This window comes from Aulonocara sp. 'chitande type north' Nkhata Bay, linkage group LG14, assembly GCF_057382095.1.
Source record: "Aulonocara sp. 'chitande type north' Nkhata Bay isolate Kocher_YH1m ecotype deep benthic linkage group LG14, A_spYH_male_GT1.1, whole genome shotgun sequence".
NCBI lineage: Eukaryota > Metazoa > Chordata > Actinopteri > Cichliformes > Cichlidae > Aulonocara > Aulonocara sp. 'chitande type north' Nkhata Bay.
This window is the reverse complement of record NC_141357.1, coordinates 26,743,793-26,757,611: the sequence shown is the minus strand read 5'-3', so window position 1 is coordinate 26,757,611 and position 13,819 is coordinate 26,743,793. Positions and strand designations below refer to the sequence as shown.

At 43.8% G+C, this 13,819-nt stretch overlaps 1 protein-coding gene, 1 long non-coding RNA gene and 1 pseudogene across 2 annotated transcripts; 2 read left to right on the top strand and 1 right to left on the bottom strand.

Annotated features, from left to right (window-relative positions):
* The first annotated feature begins 3,322 nt into the window (after window positions 1–3,322).
* LOC147314771 (uncharacterized) lies at window positions 3,323–5,920 on the top strand (annotated as a pseudogene).
* Window positions 5,921–6,467: 547 nt separating this feature from the next.
* On the bottom strand, window positions 6,468–11,638 carry LOC147314770 (G2/M phase-specific E3 ubiquitin-protein ligase-like). The gene is made up of 11 exons (XM_086260422.1): window positions 11,404–11,638; window positions 11,286–11,321; window positions 11,105–11,178; window positions 10,927–11,004; window positions 10,453–10,658; window positions 10,272–10,371; window positions 7,240–7,402; window positions 7,031–7,137; window positions 6,796–6,940; window positions 6,631–6,658; window positions 6,468–6,526 (listed from the first exon to the last, which is right to left on the bottom strand). The coding sequence occupies exons 1-11, from the start codon at window positions 11,512–11,514 to the stop codon at window positions 6,468–6,470; spliced, it is 1,107 nt and encodes a 368-aa protein (XP_086116548.1). The 5' UTR covers window positions 11,515–11,638.
* Window positions 11,639–12,674: 1,036 nt separating this feature from the next.
* On the top strand, window positions 12,675–13,819 carry LOC147314769 (uncharacterized). The gene is made up of 3 exons (XR_015124527.1): window positions 12,675–12,783; window positions 13,246–13,324; window positions 13,703–13,819. It is a non-coding gene; the product is annotated as an uncharacterized LOC147314769 (long non-coding RNA).

Sequence of the window (13,819 nt, the reverse complement as noted above, 5' to 3'; positions counted from 1 at the left end):
AGCTATGAAGTCTATGACTCTTTATGTCTTTATGTCTATGAAGCTATGAAGCTATGAAGTCTATGACTCTTTATGTCTTTGTATCTATGAAGCGCCTTGAGGCGACTTTTGTTGTGATTTGGCGCTATATAAATAAAATTGAATTGAATTGAATGTCTTCTCCTTGCGTTTCTGCCCCAATCTCCCCCCACACTTTCCCACATCTCTCTCTCTCTCTCTCTCTCTCTCTCTCTCTCTCTCTCTCTCTCTCTCTCTCTCTCTCTCTCTCCATCCATCCATCCATCCATCAGGACGGTGTCCGTTCAGACAGTACATGCCCAGCAAGCCGGCCAGGTACGGGATCAAGATATGGGTGGCGTGCGACGCGCGTTCCAGCTACGCGTGGAAGATGCAAGTCTACACCGGCAAGCCCGACAAGCGCGGCCCTCCCGAAAAGCACCTGGCCACTCGAGTGGTCGTGGACCTCACCGAGGGACTGACTCCGGGACGCAACGTCACGTGCGACAACTTTTTCACCTCGCGCGAGCTCGCCGATAGGCTCTATCGCGAGAGAGGCCACACCGTGCTGGGCACTCTGCGGTCGAACAGACCCGAGATCCCCAGAGAGCTGCGCTGCGTCAAGGGCAGGGCCGTGGGCTCCGTCGAATCCGTGGTACTCGGCGGCTCCGCGGGACGAGGGGGAGGAAGAGGAGGACGAGAAGGAGGAGGAGGAGGAGGAGGAGGAGGGCCCGACACGATCATCCTCTCCTACGTGGCCAAGAAGAACAAGAACGTGCTGCTCCTCACCACAGCTCCTCGTTATAACCACCATCGCTCCGGCCCCGAGCCCCGGCCTAGCCGCCGCATCAGCAACAGCAGCAGCAACAGCAGCGGCGGCAGCAGCAACAGAAGCGGCGCGAAACCGCCCTTGGTGCTGCATTACAACCGCACCAAGGGAGGAGTGGACAACCTGGACAAGGTCGTGAGCACGTACAGCTGCAGGAGAAAGACCCGCAGGTGGCCCGTGGCCCTTTTCCACAACATGGTCGACGTGGCGGCCTACAACGCGTTCGTGCTGTGGAGGGAAATTCACCCCGACTGGATGCCGGGCAAGCTCAACAGACGACGGCTCTTCCTCGAGCGACTGGGCAAAGCGCTCGCGCGCCCCATGCTCGAAGCCAGGGCGGCTTTAGCGCGAGGACCGGGAGGAGGAGGAGGAGGAGGCAGAGTCGCGGCCCGAGGCGCTACCGCCGAGGCAGCCTCTAACAACAACGCTACGCCACGCGACTCCTCTCCGGTCAAGAGGCGCAGGTGCCGCGTGTGTCCCAGGAGCAAAGACGTCAAGACCAAGATCCTGTGCCGCGAGTGCCGAGCGCACGTGTGTACAAACTGCGCCGTCACGTACTGTCCCAACTGCGCCGCTTCTTCTTCTTCTTCCCGCGACGCCGCTCCCCGGACGCCACCGACGCCGTGATAACACAAGCGCCCCAACGGTGGTCCCCTAGCGACCCACCCCCACCCCACCCCACCCTATCATCATCATCATCATCATCATCACACAATATATGCCCCCCGGGGGGTCCTAGTGACCCCAAACCTATCATCATCATCATCATCATCATCATCATCACATATGCCCCCCGGGGGGGTCCTAGTGACCCCAAACCTATCATCATCATCATCATCATCATCATCATCATCACATATGCCCCCCCGGGGGGGGTCCTAGTGACCCCAAACCTATCATCATCATCATCATCATCACATATGCCCCCCCGGGGGGGGTCCTAGTGACCCCAAACCTATCATCATCATCATCATCATCATCATCATCATCATCACATATGCCCGAGGGGGTCGCTAGGACCCCCACCCTAATCATCATAAAACACACATATCCCCCCCCCCAGGGGGTTACCAAGACCCCCCATCGCCACCACCACCATCATCAGGATCATCATCATCATCACACACACACACACACACTCATCATCATCACACACACACACACACACACACACACACACACACACACACACTCATCATCATCATCATCACACACACACACACACACACACCTCGGGGGGTCACCACGACCCACGCCCCGAGAACAGGCGGGCGCACAAGGGTTAAAAGTAACTAGGGTTGCCAACCGTCCCTTAAAAAACGGAATCGTCCCGTATTTAGAAACAAAAGTACACGTCCCGTATTGAGCTAATAAGGGACGCACTTTGTCCCGTAATACAGTGAGAATCAAAAGTAGTCTATAAATGTTTATGGAATTAACGCTTTGTTTGAAAACATAATTCCCAGCCCCTCTCCTGCTTTGTGACCAATGAGCTGACAGCACACTTGTGACAATTCGAGTATGACAATTCAGATTACCGCTCATCTCATTGGTCGAGGAAAGGTCGCTTACGGAGAAAATACTGGAAGACAACAGATGACCACAACAAGAAGCATGGCCAACAGGGAAACAAACGCCGACACTGCGGTGCAAGTCTCGGACGACAGTACACCTAAAGCTGGGCAGACACTGTGCGATTTTTTCAGTCACATTATTCAGCTCCTGCTCAAACTGCACGATTGACTCGCAGGGGTTAGAAGTTGGTAGGTCACGATGCAGGTCTCACACTATACCGCCCGATGCTCTGATGCGACCTGAGTGCTCACACTGTGCCTCCATAAAATGAAGGTTATAACAGAAATCGCTCTCCCTCTCTGTCTTTCACTCACACAGACACACCACCACCATCAACTTTGCTAAATTGCTAATGAAAAACATTAATCAGGCAGCTGTGATTGAGCATTTTCACGGTTGTTGTGGTCGTGATAATTTTGTGATGCCACATCGAAAAGACTCGGATGAGCTTTCCAAAGTTCTACAAGTTGTGCCTCCATCGCTTGTGTCCAGATCAGACGCCGCACAGCCGTGCTGCTCCGTCTTTTTCACCGACGTTTACGTGTTTGCACGTGAGCAGCGTGAGCGGCTGTGGTGACACCCTCACGAGCGATTGATGATCGGGAGCTGGTCGTGAGGTATTAATCGCTTCTCGTTACCCCACGTATACTACACGATGCACGATGAAGGCCAAAATCGGGCCGATCACCAAATCGGTCGCACGACTCAAAAATCGTCTCAAAATGGGCCAAAAGTCGCACAGTGTAAGCCCAGCATTAGAGCAGCAATGTTTGTTCCCCTCAGAGAAAGAAAAAAAGGGCTGCAAAAGTACAGGGAGGAATGGGAAAAGGAAAACACCTGGCTGGGAAAATGCACGATAACACCTATAAAGCGCACTGCACTGTGTGCCGGCGCACTTTTTCCATAGGCATGCTCCTAAGGATGGGCACATGAAGAACATGAGGGGCGTGAAAGCTCGGGGAACCCTTAACCAATTTCTTGTCCACCAGGCCACGGCAGAAGCAGATATGGTATGTAAACACTGGTTTGTGTTTTTTTTAAACCCTCTGGTTAAGGTTAATATGGGCATGTGCAGTGAATATCAGCGCTATGTGGCCAGAAGTGTGATAATATCATTTATTTTGTGTAATAAACAACTGCAAGGATAGATGATTACAACAAATAGATGACTAATACATAAAAGTAATACATAGATGAATGATGATGATGAGTTATGTGTAATCATGGGAACAAGTGGGTTTACAAACAGGAGCAGCTGATTAGCATTAGAAAAGCTGAAATAATACCTCAACTGAAGCCAATTGTACTAAATGCACTATATGTGCACAGTTACAAGAATATTTTTCGTTCTATTGCTTTCTATTAATTTATATAATTTTAAGTTAAGCAGGACAGAGTTCTTTTAAAGAAAGATTTACTTATATTCTCAAAAGTTAAGCATGACAGGCTTCTGTTTAAGAAAGAGACCTGTTTTACTGTGTTAATGTTGTCATTTTGAGCTAAAAAATAAATGGCTAAATGATCATTTGTTTCCCATATGGTCATATCACAAAGAATATGCATCTGCTCAAATCAAATTCAAGTCAAATGGTTAAAAAATAATTTCACACACAAAAAAAAAAGAGCTACCACACTGGGAAGGGTGAACTGGGTTGCCACGAGGTGTCCCTTATTTATTTTTCAGGGAGTTGGCAACCCTAAAAGTAACCTTCCCAACACTGGAGATTACAGAGGCTCTACAAAACGTTCATCATCTGGTTCAGTGTTAAATTAATCAGCTCTGTGGCCATTATTGAACTGGAAACAGAAGTTGATCTGGGACCTGGCCACCCCAAAATTGTACTAGAGAGAGAAAAACTCAAGAATTTGTTGGACATTCAGCTGCCAGTCAGCTGCATTGCTAAATGTCTTGGTGTTTCAAGAAGAACAATCTACAGGAGGATGCAAGAATTTGACTTGTCTGTGAGAGGAACATACAGCACAATGAATGACCAAGACCTGGACAACATCATATCGGCTATCAAAAATCAGATGCCAAATGGTTCAAGGACATTTGGTTTCTATGGGTCTCCGTGTTCAGTGGTGGAGAATGATGGCCTCCATGCATCGAGTTGATGCTGTAGGGATCTTCAAACGGATCACAGAACTAGGCTGTGTTGTGCGAAGAAGCTACTCGGTGCGAGGCCCTCTCTCCCTGGTCCACATAGACACAAATCACAAGCTAATAAGGTAAAATACCCACTTATATAGCTCTAACACAAGTTGGGCAGAAAGATGCATGTTATACTTTAAATCTGCTTTAATCAACCTTATCTGATAGGTCTTTCAGTGTATTTATAATATTTTAAAAAGCACTTGATAGAGTAATATTAAGTAAAAGGATTACAGGATGTGTAACAAAACCAGTAATATTGTTAATTGTAAATTTTCTTGAGCAATTATTTACACTTTGTATATCGATATTTTCCATGATAACAAGCCTATCAACACATAATATGTTAAGTGCTCCAGAAAACTTAAAAAAAAAAATCATGACAAGAGAACTAAAGTATTTAGTCTCATTGAACTTATAAACATATAAAAATGTTGGTATTATTTTCAGCACACCTGACAAGTGTCCAGTTTAAGTCAGTGGCAAGTGTGCATACTGAAAAATGTATTTTCAATGTCTTACATGTTCTGCAAATCAAGCCTTAGTGAGATTGTTTTCCCTCTGAAACAGGTACAATGTTGTGATCTTTGGTGGAGTGGATGGCTACTCAAGGAAGGTAAAATTTTAACTGTTATGTAGAATATCCTGTCTTCCTTCTCTCACCCCAACCGGTCGCAGCAGATGGCCGCCCCTCCCTGAGCCTGGTTCTGCCGGAGGTTTCTTCCTGTTAAAAGGGAGTTTTTCCTTCCCACTGTCGCCAAAGTGCTTGCTCATAGGGGTCATATGATTGTTGGGTTTTTCTCTGTATCTATGAAGCGCCTTGAGGCGACTTTTGTTGTGATTTGGCGCTATATAAATAAAATTGAATTGAATTGAATATTTGGTAGTTTTGAAATGAGAGCTTTATTAGGTTATTTTTTATGAACATCAATTATTCAGCAAGCCAACATAGTGGACGATTAGCAATTTATTTTTTAAATTTATAATCAGTTCTTTACAAAAAAAGGTGATAAGTACTACCAATATTGATGTATAGACTACTCAAGCTTTGAATTATGGTTATGAACATAGAACCGTACCATATTCCTTGAACACTTATTATGAAACTGCATTATTAACTGAAAAACTATACATCATCTGAAACCAGATCTTTAATTTTCCATTTGTTTTTACTGCAGGTCCTGTACTTGGATGCAGCAACTAACAACAGGGCAAAAACTGCATTGATTTGAAGCATGAAATACCTGAAATCCAAATTCAAATGTATTTACAGAGTAGAACGACTTTGGCGTGATGTCTGGATTGCAGTCACTAGCAAGTACCATGATATTCTTCACTCACTCGAGGAGGATAGTAGTATCCTATAGTATTGTGTATATATACATATACACAATACTATAGGATACTACTATGTCATGAACCGAAGTTCAGCGCACAAGCTGGACCTAGAAGCAGAGCCAACACACACAGGAGTACGAGAAAATAAACTTTATTTTAACTGAAGGTGTCCCGGGAGGGTAGAAGGAAAACGCGTGAAACTAGAGAAACCAAGGGACCGGGAGATGAGTCGCGCAGGAACGCCGAAAACGGGACTGTGAGAAGGCTGCAACAGAAAAAGGAAAAGCATTATTGGGGCGCGGGGAAATAGCAGCATACGTGGGGGAAGAGTATGAGTCTTACGGTGACAGCGGGGCCGTGGGAGCCGGAGGGAGGGTCCGCGGGGGAGCTCCAGGAAAGTCGAGGTGGCGAGTACTGAAGGCGATCCAAATTCCAGACGGGCAGGAGGACAGGCAGGTGGCTCAAAAAAACACGCCGAGTTGTTATCTGAGTGCACAGGACAGAATTAGCGCTAGTTCAGACAGATGAGTTTTCACAATCGCTTTCCCGCAGGTGTACGTTACCGCTGTGAGACGACTACGGACTGGCGTGGAGCAGCAGGCTGGGCTGGATCAAATAGTCCACCTGATGATCGCCTGGGATGGGGTGCAGGTGTGGAGTTAACAGCCACGCCCGTGGGCGTGGGCATCCCATCAGCTCCTCGGACGCCGGGCCGCGGACCATGACAATAGGTATATACAGCTCATCATAATGAAATCAGCATCTGGCTGTAAATAAGGAAATAAAGTAGGTTATATTTTAGATATATTGTTCATTCAAAACTAATAAATAAATACAGGATAACTACAATACAGATAAGTGGACTGTCTTTGGATCAGACTGAAGCTGCTATGTTAATACTTACTTTGAGGATTTTCCCAGGAACAAACAAACTGTGGCAAGCTTCAGGATTTACAGCCATCAGGTTCACAAGACCATACAGTTCCATGCCCTTTTGGAGCTGCTGTAGCTTTGGAATCAGTCTTGTTGTAGAGTGTAAGACAATGGCACTTAAAAAAAACAAACAAAAAAAACAAAATGAAAAACTAGTTGGGGATGGGGGGGTGGGTTAATGATCTCTCTGATTTTTTCTCTCTTACCGGATCATGCTTTCCTTACTATCCATCTTTATCTGGTTTGTGTATCCACAGTTGACAATTTCATCAGCCCACATCATCAGAGACTGTATGTCTGCTGCATCTTCAACCTGGAAATGTATAATGTGAAAGAGGAAATACAGAAGGTTAAAAGTGTTTAAAAACACCATACTCATAATATATCATGTGCCAGAGCTAAACCAGGTGCTCACTTTGCGGATGAGCAGGGAAGATTCCACATCTGCAACATCCTCCTTAGACAGACAGCTGAAATCAACCTCTCCTGAGCAGAGGAAATTGTAGCACCATTCTTTGAAAAAGGCAGGAGATGGGCCTCCTTGGGCGAGGCTGACTACAATTATTTCACCAACAGTTCTGTGTAGACAAATGATTATAATTCATTTTCAGGTAACATTTACAAAAATATCGGATGCGTATTAAATGTAATACACAAAGCTCGTATGGACTGCGGACTATAACGGACTATAAACGACCAGCTTCTTCAATGATGAATGCCGATGCTTCACTGGCTGATGAGCTGAACACGTTTTATGCTCGCTTCGACGCCGCAGCAATTAAAACAACAAACGGCTGCGCGCGCTCGGAGTGCACCAGTGAAGAAAATGCATTCGTCATCACAGAGCATGCCGTGAGGAACACCTTCAGGAGGGTGAACACCAGGAAGGCAGCAGGACCAGATACAATCCCTGGCCGGGTCCTTAGAACCTGCGCTGATCAACTAGCACCGGTGTTCACGGAGATCTTCAACCTCTCCCTGGCCCAAGCTGTGGTTCCCACGTGCTTCAAACGGTCCATTATTGTCCCTGTTCCAAAGAAACAACAGCCCGCTTGCCACAATGACTACCGTCCAGTAGCACTGACTTCAATTGTGATGAAGTGTTTTGAAAGACTGATGAGAGATCACATCACTTCTTCACTTCCTCCCACCATCGACTCACTTCAGTTTGCTTACCGGACTAATCGTTCCACAGACGATGCCATATCTCACCTGCTCCACACATCCCTGAGTCACCTGGACACTGGCAGAGGGAATTATGTTAGGATGCTGTTCGTGGACTACAGTTCAGCATTCAACACAATAATTCCCTCTAAGCTTTTCACCAAGTTGACGGATCTAGGACTCAGCTCATCACTGTGTCAGTGGATCCTCAACTTCCTCACAGACAGACCCCAATCAGTGAGGGTAGGAAAACAAGTCTCCCCCTCCATCTCACTCAGCACTGGAGTGCCTCAGGGCTGTGTTTTAAGCCCCCTGCTGTACTCACTGTACACTTATGACTGTGTAGCTACATCCGACACCACCTCCATTGTCAAGTTTGCTGACGACACTGCTGTTGTGGGCCTGATCTCCGACAACATCGAGACGGCCTACCTGGAGGAGATTAGGAACCTGGAGACCTGGTGCCAGGAGAATAACCTCCTCCTAAACATCAGCAAGACTAAGGAGCTAATCGTGGACTTCACTACAAAGCAGGCGAGGAATTACAAACCCCTCATCATCAGTGGCACGCCAGTGGAGAGAGTGGACAGTTTCCGATACCTGGGTGTCCACATCACTCAGGACCTGTCATGGTCCTGTCACATCAACACCCTGGTTAAGAAAGCCCGTCAGCGTCTCTTCTTCCTCAGAAGACTTAGAGACTTCCATCTGCCACTGAAGGTGCTCAAGAACTTCTACTCCTGCACCATCGAGAGCGTCCTGACGTCAAACATCTGCACCTGGTTTGGGAACAGCACCAAGCAGGACAGACGAGATCTGCAAAGGGTGGTGCATCAGAGCTCCCTGACCTGCTGTCCATCTACACCAAGCGGTGCAAGTCCAAAGCTAGGAAGATTATGATGGACCTCTCCCATCCCAACAATGGACTCTTCTCACTGGTTGAGGTCTGGGAAGCGCTTCCGCTCCCTTAACCCTTTACAGCCGATCGGAGCGGGCACGCTCTGTTTTGCGTAACTATTTTTAAATCCCGGTAGCTCTGCAACCAAGTAAGCTAGCGCAATAATTTTTTTTGCATATGAAACTGGAGGAGTTGTACTTACATCTTATGCCATCAGCTTGTCCTAGGTCACAGTTTCCTTCCACATATAGCTTTGCAAAAACTGCATAAAAATCACTTGCAGCAACAAAAACATGATATTCCAGAAACACGCTTCGCCGATCCATCAGCTGTTTGTAACACTTCCTACGTCCATCAGCGCGAACTATCACATGACCGCATGACCTGCCCGAAACCGGAAGTGACGTCATTTTGCGGAAATGTAGTTTTTTACGATCGGGGCCTTATGAGCTTGTGTTTTACTTGTTATGTGTTTTAAAAAGTTATGTTTGACTTTATGACTTTCTGTGTCGTTTCTGGGATGCTTAAGACTCATATTGCACTGCTGGAAATAGTTTATTTTGATGCATATGCTGTTATTTTGCAAATTTGCACTATAATATTTATTTTCGTTTTTCCTGCAGTATATAAAAATTGGTGTATTTCAAAAATAAAACTATGAAGACACTCAAAATAAATTTCCTGTGGTGGGAAACTAGTTTGTGTAACTTTTTTGTATTTACAGTTTTGAGGGATAAGCCTCTTAAATTTCTCTAACTAGAAATATATGTTAAAAAAACAAAAACGATTTTCAATTTTTTTGTAGTTTATTGCACTTTTTTGCAATTTATGTAATTACTATGCACCTAATGCAGACATATTATTAAAGTTTGGGCTATAATGGTTGTATTGATGTATAGCAACTTGAAATGCTCCCAAAAATGGCTCCACAGCATGTAAAAATATAATATAAGCTCTGGCGAACTTGGTTCTATGGTAGGTCTTAAAGGGTTAAGGCCAAAACAGAGAGAATGAAGAGGAGCTTCTTCCCCCAGGCTATTCGGGGCCTGAACCAGGTGTAGGACTGGACTCTCCCAAACACGTCACTATAAGACTGGACTCTCACACACGTCACCACACGCACCACCACACATTTCCTATAATCCTATAATTCCTATAATTTATAATCCTTATCTTTATAATCTCTTCTGCTATTTGCACATTCTTTACTGTAAATTCCTAAGTTAATTTGTAAATTTTTGTAGTAAATTGTAAATATTGTAAAACTTTTCTTCTGTCATTTAATGGTCGGGCATTGTACAGCTACAAGCATTTCACCCCCATGTCATACTGTGTATGGTTGTGTGTGTGTGACAAATAAAATTTGAATTTGAATTTGAACCAACCTGAAGTTTTCAATATCAAGATCGGTCAGAGAATACTTGGGGTTTTTGCCCTTGTTCTCAGGTCCTTCAAAGAATCTGCTTTCAATACCTGAAATCATGTCTTTCATACAAAAAATATCCGCATTTTTAAGTTATCCATTATTTATTGACACTAGGACAAAACAGGTAATAGGCAACTCACCACTCAAAAACTCTTTCCTAAGTGCTCCTGTATCCTCGCCTGCCTCTCCAATGAAAACCACCCTAAGAACACTGGTGGGAGATGCAGCTTTTTTTCTCTGCCACTGGAGAATGCCTCTGTCTGGAAGGTCTTCTCTGTCCACACACAACTTAAATTCTGTTGTGGTGTCGACTTGTTGTTCAAGGCAACGCAATACATCTTCCACGCTTAACAAAAACAGGGTAGAAAACATCCTAAGTTCTCAAAGAAAAATAATCATCTTTAGATTAAAAGAGGCTACCACGCTAAACGTGATTAGAAATTATTGCAGCATGTTCTGTGAAACAACCTTTAACAATAATTTAAAGTAGTCTGATCATAAAATGTTTTATATGAAATTAAACCCCAGTTATTGTGTAAAAGATCTTACACATAATTTTAACAAATGGTTCTGCGCAATAGTGTGTATATGAACTATAATAGAGCAAAAAGTACCTGTCTGTTGTGCGTACTGAAGTTTGAGCTGGTGTCCCTGTAGTTTGGTCATTTTCTTCAGGCACCATGCATTGAAAGCTGTTGACGAAACAAAGTTAAAAAAAAAAAAAAAACTACATATGTTTGCGTGGACTGTTACTGATTAACATTTTTTCATAAACGGCTGAAAAAAGATTACCTATCCCCACACAGACTCGCATGGACTGTGATCTCATCTTCAGGAAAATCCTTAGTGCATATTGGACAAATAACCTACAATTTCAAAAAAGGGGTACATGTTATGCATAGTGGGAAAAAGATCATTACCGATACAAAATTCATTGTAGTTACTATGGTTTTTAGTAATGTGCTAGGTTTACCTTGCATTTGCTTTTCACAATGCATAACTCCGATTCCTGCAGAATCAAAAAACAGTAATTGTGATACTATATTATTTAATCAAAATTGCTCATTTTGATTTCATCAAAATTGTCTCACCTCATCATCAGTCTCATCAGGAGAGAATTTTCCTTTGCACGTATTGATGTGTACTGCAAGCATCTGCAGAGGCATAACTTCATTACACTGGTAACATATCTTCTTTGGCATCTTTGAAAAGTGCTGTGAGTCGGGAGGTAGAGGAGATGTGTCTAATGTTTCCTGAAGAGGTACTATGTAAAAAGTGGATTTGCCACCTCCTGACACAGCTTTCAGTGTTTTGACAGAATATCCTTCTGTTTCAGGTGGGATTACAGTGAGCTTTCGTTGACCACCGCCACCTTTATTGACAGAAAAATAGCATAAACAATCAAGCAGCAAAAGTATCAACCAGGGGCGGAGCGTGGGGGTGGCTTACTGGGCTTAAGCCCGGGTTGTTTTGTCAGAAGCCCGGGGTCTTTTGGAGTGTAATTTTTTCATAGTTAGATGCCTGGCTGACAACTGTATAAAACAAAAAGTGCAAGCAATATTCGAAGCACATAGTGCACACTGTGGGAATTTACGACTGTGCGTGAATCCCCCCTGATGTCTGTGAAGGTTCTCAGTCATCCAGGTCATCGTAGTCAAAGGAGCTTGCAAAGAAAAGCGTCTGGACTTCTTTAAGTTGCTTGAAGACGTTTCACCTCTCATCCGAGAAGCTTCTTCAGTTCTAAGGTCAAATGGTGGAGAGTCCCAGATATAAACCTAGTGGGAGTGACCCCCCACAGAGGGACAAAAGGACCCCCTGATGATCCTCTAATCGCCTGAGCCAAGGTGGGAAACTGGGCGTGGGTCCCAATCAGCCAGAGTTTCGGGTGTGTTCATTGTGGGGCCAGGTTTCACAATGAACTGGATAGTCAGATTTCTAGGCTCCGGCTGCCCACTCTCTGTTGGCCTCCCTGAAGGATTTGTGGATATGTTGTTAAGCAGCAAAGACACCAGATTTCTTACTGCTGACTCAACTGCACCATTACCCTAAAAAGCATGATTAGGATACACTGCCTCAGTAAGACAACTACGCTGGTAATTACCCATAAGGCTAGCTTAAACTCTACAGCTGCATCTGTAACTACAATTTCACACACTGTAAACCCCAACAGTCTACCTGACTTATAAAGTTTGTGGATATAACAATTAAAATTCCTCACAAAGTTGAAACAACTTAAAACTTTTCTGTTCGGTTAACGATTCAAACAGTTATAATTGTACATGGCTTAGAAGTTAAGAGTAAATACTGCTTTCTTAATTATGATTTTTGAGTAAATGTTTTTTTTCCGAGCTCCGCATGTGGACGTCATGACGTCATGACGTCTTCTCTCTAACCTGAACGACGTTGACAGAAAATTCTGTTCAATATGGCTGCCCTTCTCGAGCGACTGGAGAACACATTTGGAGAAACTTGTAAGTAAAACTGAACCTTCGTTATGTTTATTTTTTCCGTAAAAAAGCAAGTATATTAATATGTTGCAGCCAATAACTTGTTTTCGAATGCGCTGTTGTGTTAAAAAGCACAGACCCAGGTGGTGAATAGTTGTTCGCGGTTGTTCGCGCTCTTTTTCAAACATAGATTATGTCGTCAGTTTTACAGTTTTAACCGATTAAAACACAGTTTTACGAAGAATCACACATAAAGAAAGGGTCTTAGTGATATTTTAACGACCCCTTGCCAACGCAAGAAAGTTGGCGTTTTTACAACAGCAGCCTCATTGTTCGGCAGGTTTTTTTTTTTTCTTCTCATTAGCATCATTCAAAAGTGACTTAGCTAGCAGTGGCAACTTCTATCTAAAACAATTGAAATATAGCAAGGTGTTGTATATTTAGTGTGCTGATAAGGTTTTCAATATTTTTATTTTTTCTTCCAAGGCTGAAGGCCAAAGACAAAAAGACAGAAGAAAAAAAAATTCAGACTGCAATTAATTTCAGGTGGAGACAGTAAACACAGGTGAGTTGAAAGATCTATTGAAGAAACCATTCATTAAGTCCCTTAAGGTGAAGATTTCATATATTGATAATGATAAAATTAACACAAATTAAAAGTTTCACTGATAAACACACAATTTTTCCTTGCTTTGAACCCCATGTTCTATATAGATCACAGCTCTGATCTGGAGAACACTATTTTAAAATACTGTGTAGGGTTTTTGTCAAATGATTAAGAAACATACTCTCTGTCACAAGAGACAGAAAGGTTGTATCTTAAAAGAAAAGTCTCCAAAATTTAGTAGAGTCTGATGTCATGCAGTTTCATAAACATGTATTCTCCCCAAAGAATGACACCTGAAAACTTTGCGTTAAATGAACTTTTCTTTTCCCTTTTTAGGAGGCGCCTGATATCAACGTGAAACGCACTGCAGTACTTCGTGCCCTTCCTGTATACCTGCGGGAGGAGGACCCAGAATTCTTTTAGACATGTAATGTAAGTGTATTTTTGCATTAC

Excerpts from the sequence above, each read along its gene's own strand:
- LOC147314770 (XM_086260422.1), bottom strand. The coding sequence starts at position 11,514 with ATGCCAAAGAAGATATGTTACCAGTGTAATGAAGTTATGCCTCTGCAG. Across the intron at positions 10,372-10,452 it reads TAGGAAAGAGTTTTTGAGTG|ACATGATTTCAGGTATTGAA; the intron begins GTGAGTTGCCTA and ends TTTGTATGAAAG. Across the intron at positions 6,527-6,630 it reads TGATTTCATTATGATGAGCT|GCGATCATCAGGTGGACTAT; the intron begins GTATATACCTAT and ends ACCCCATCCCAG.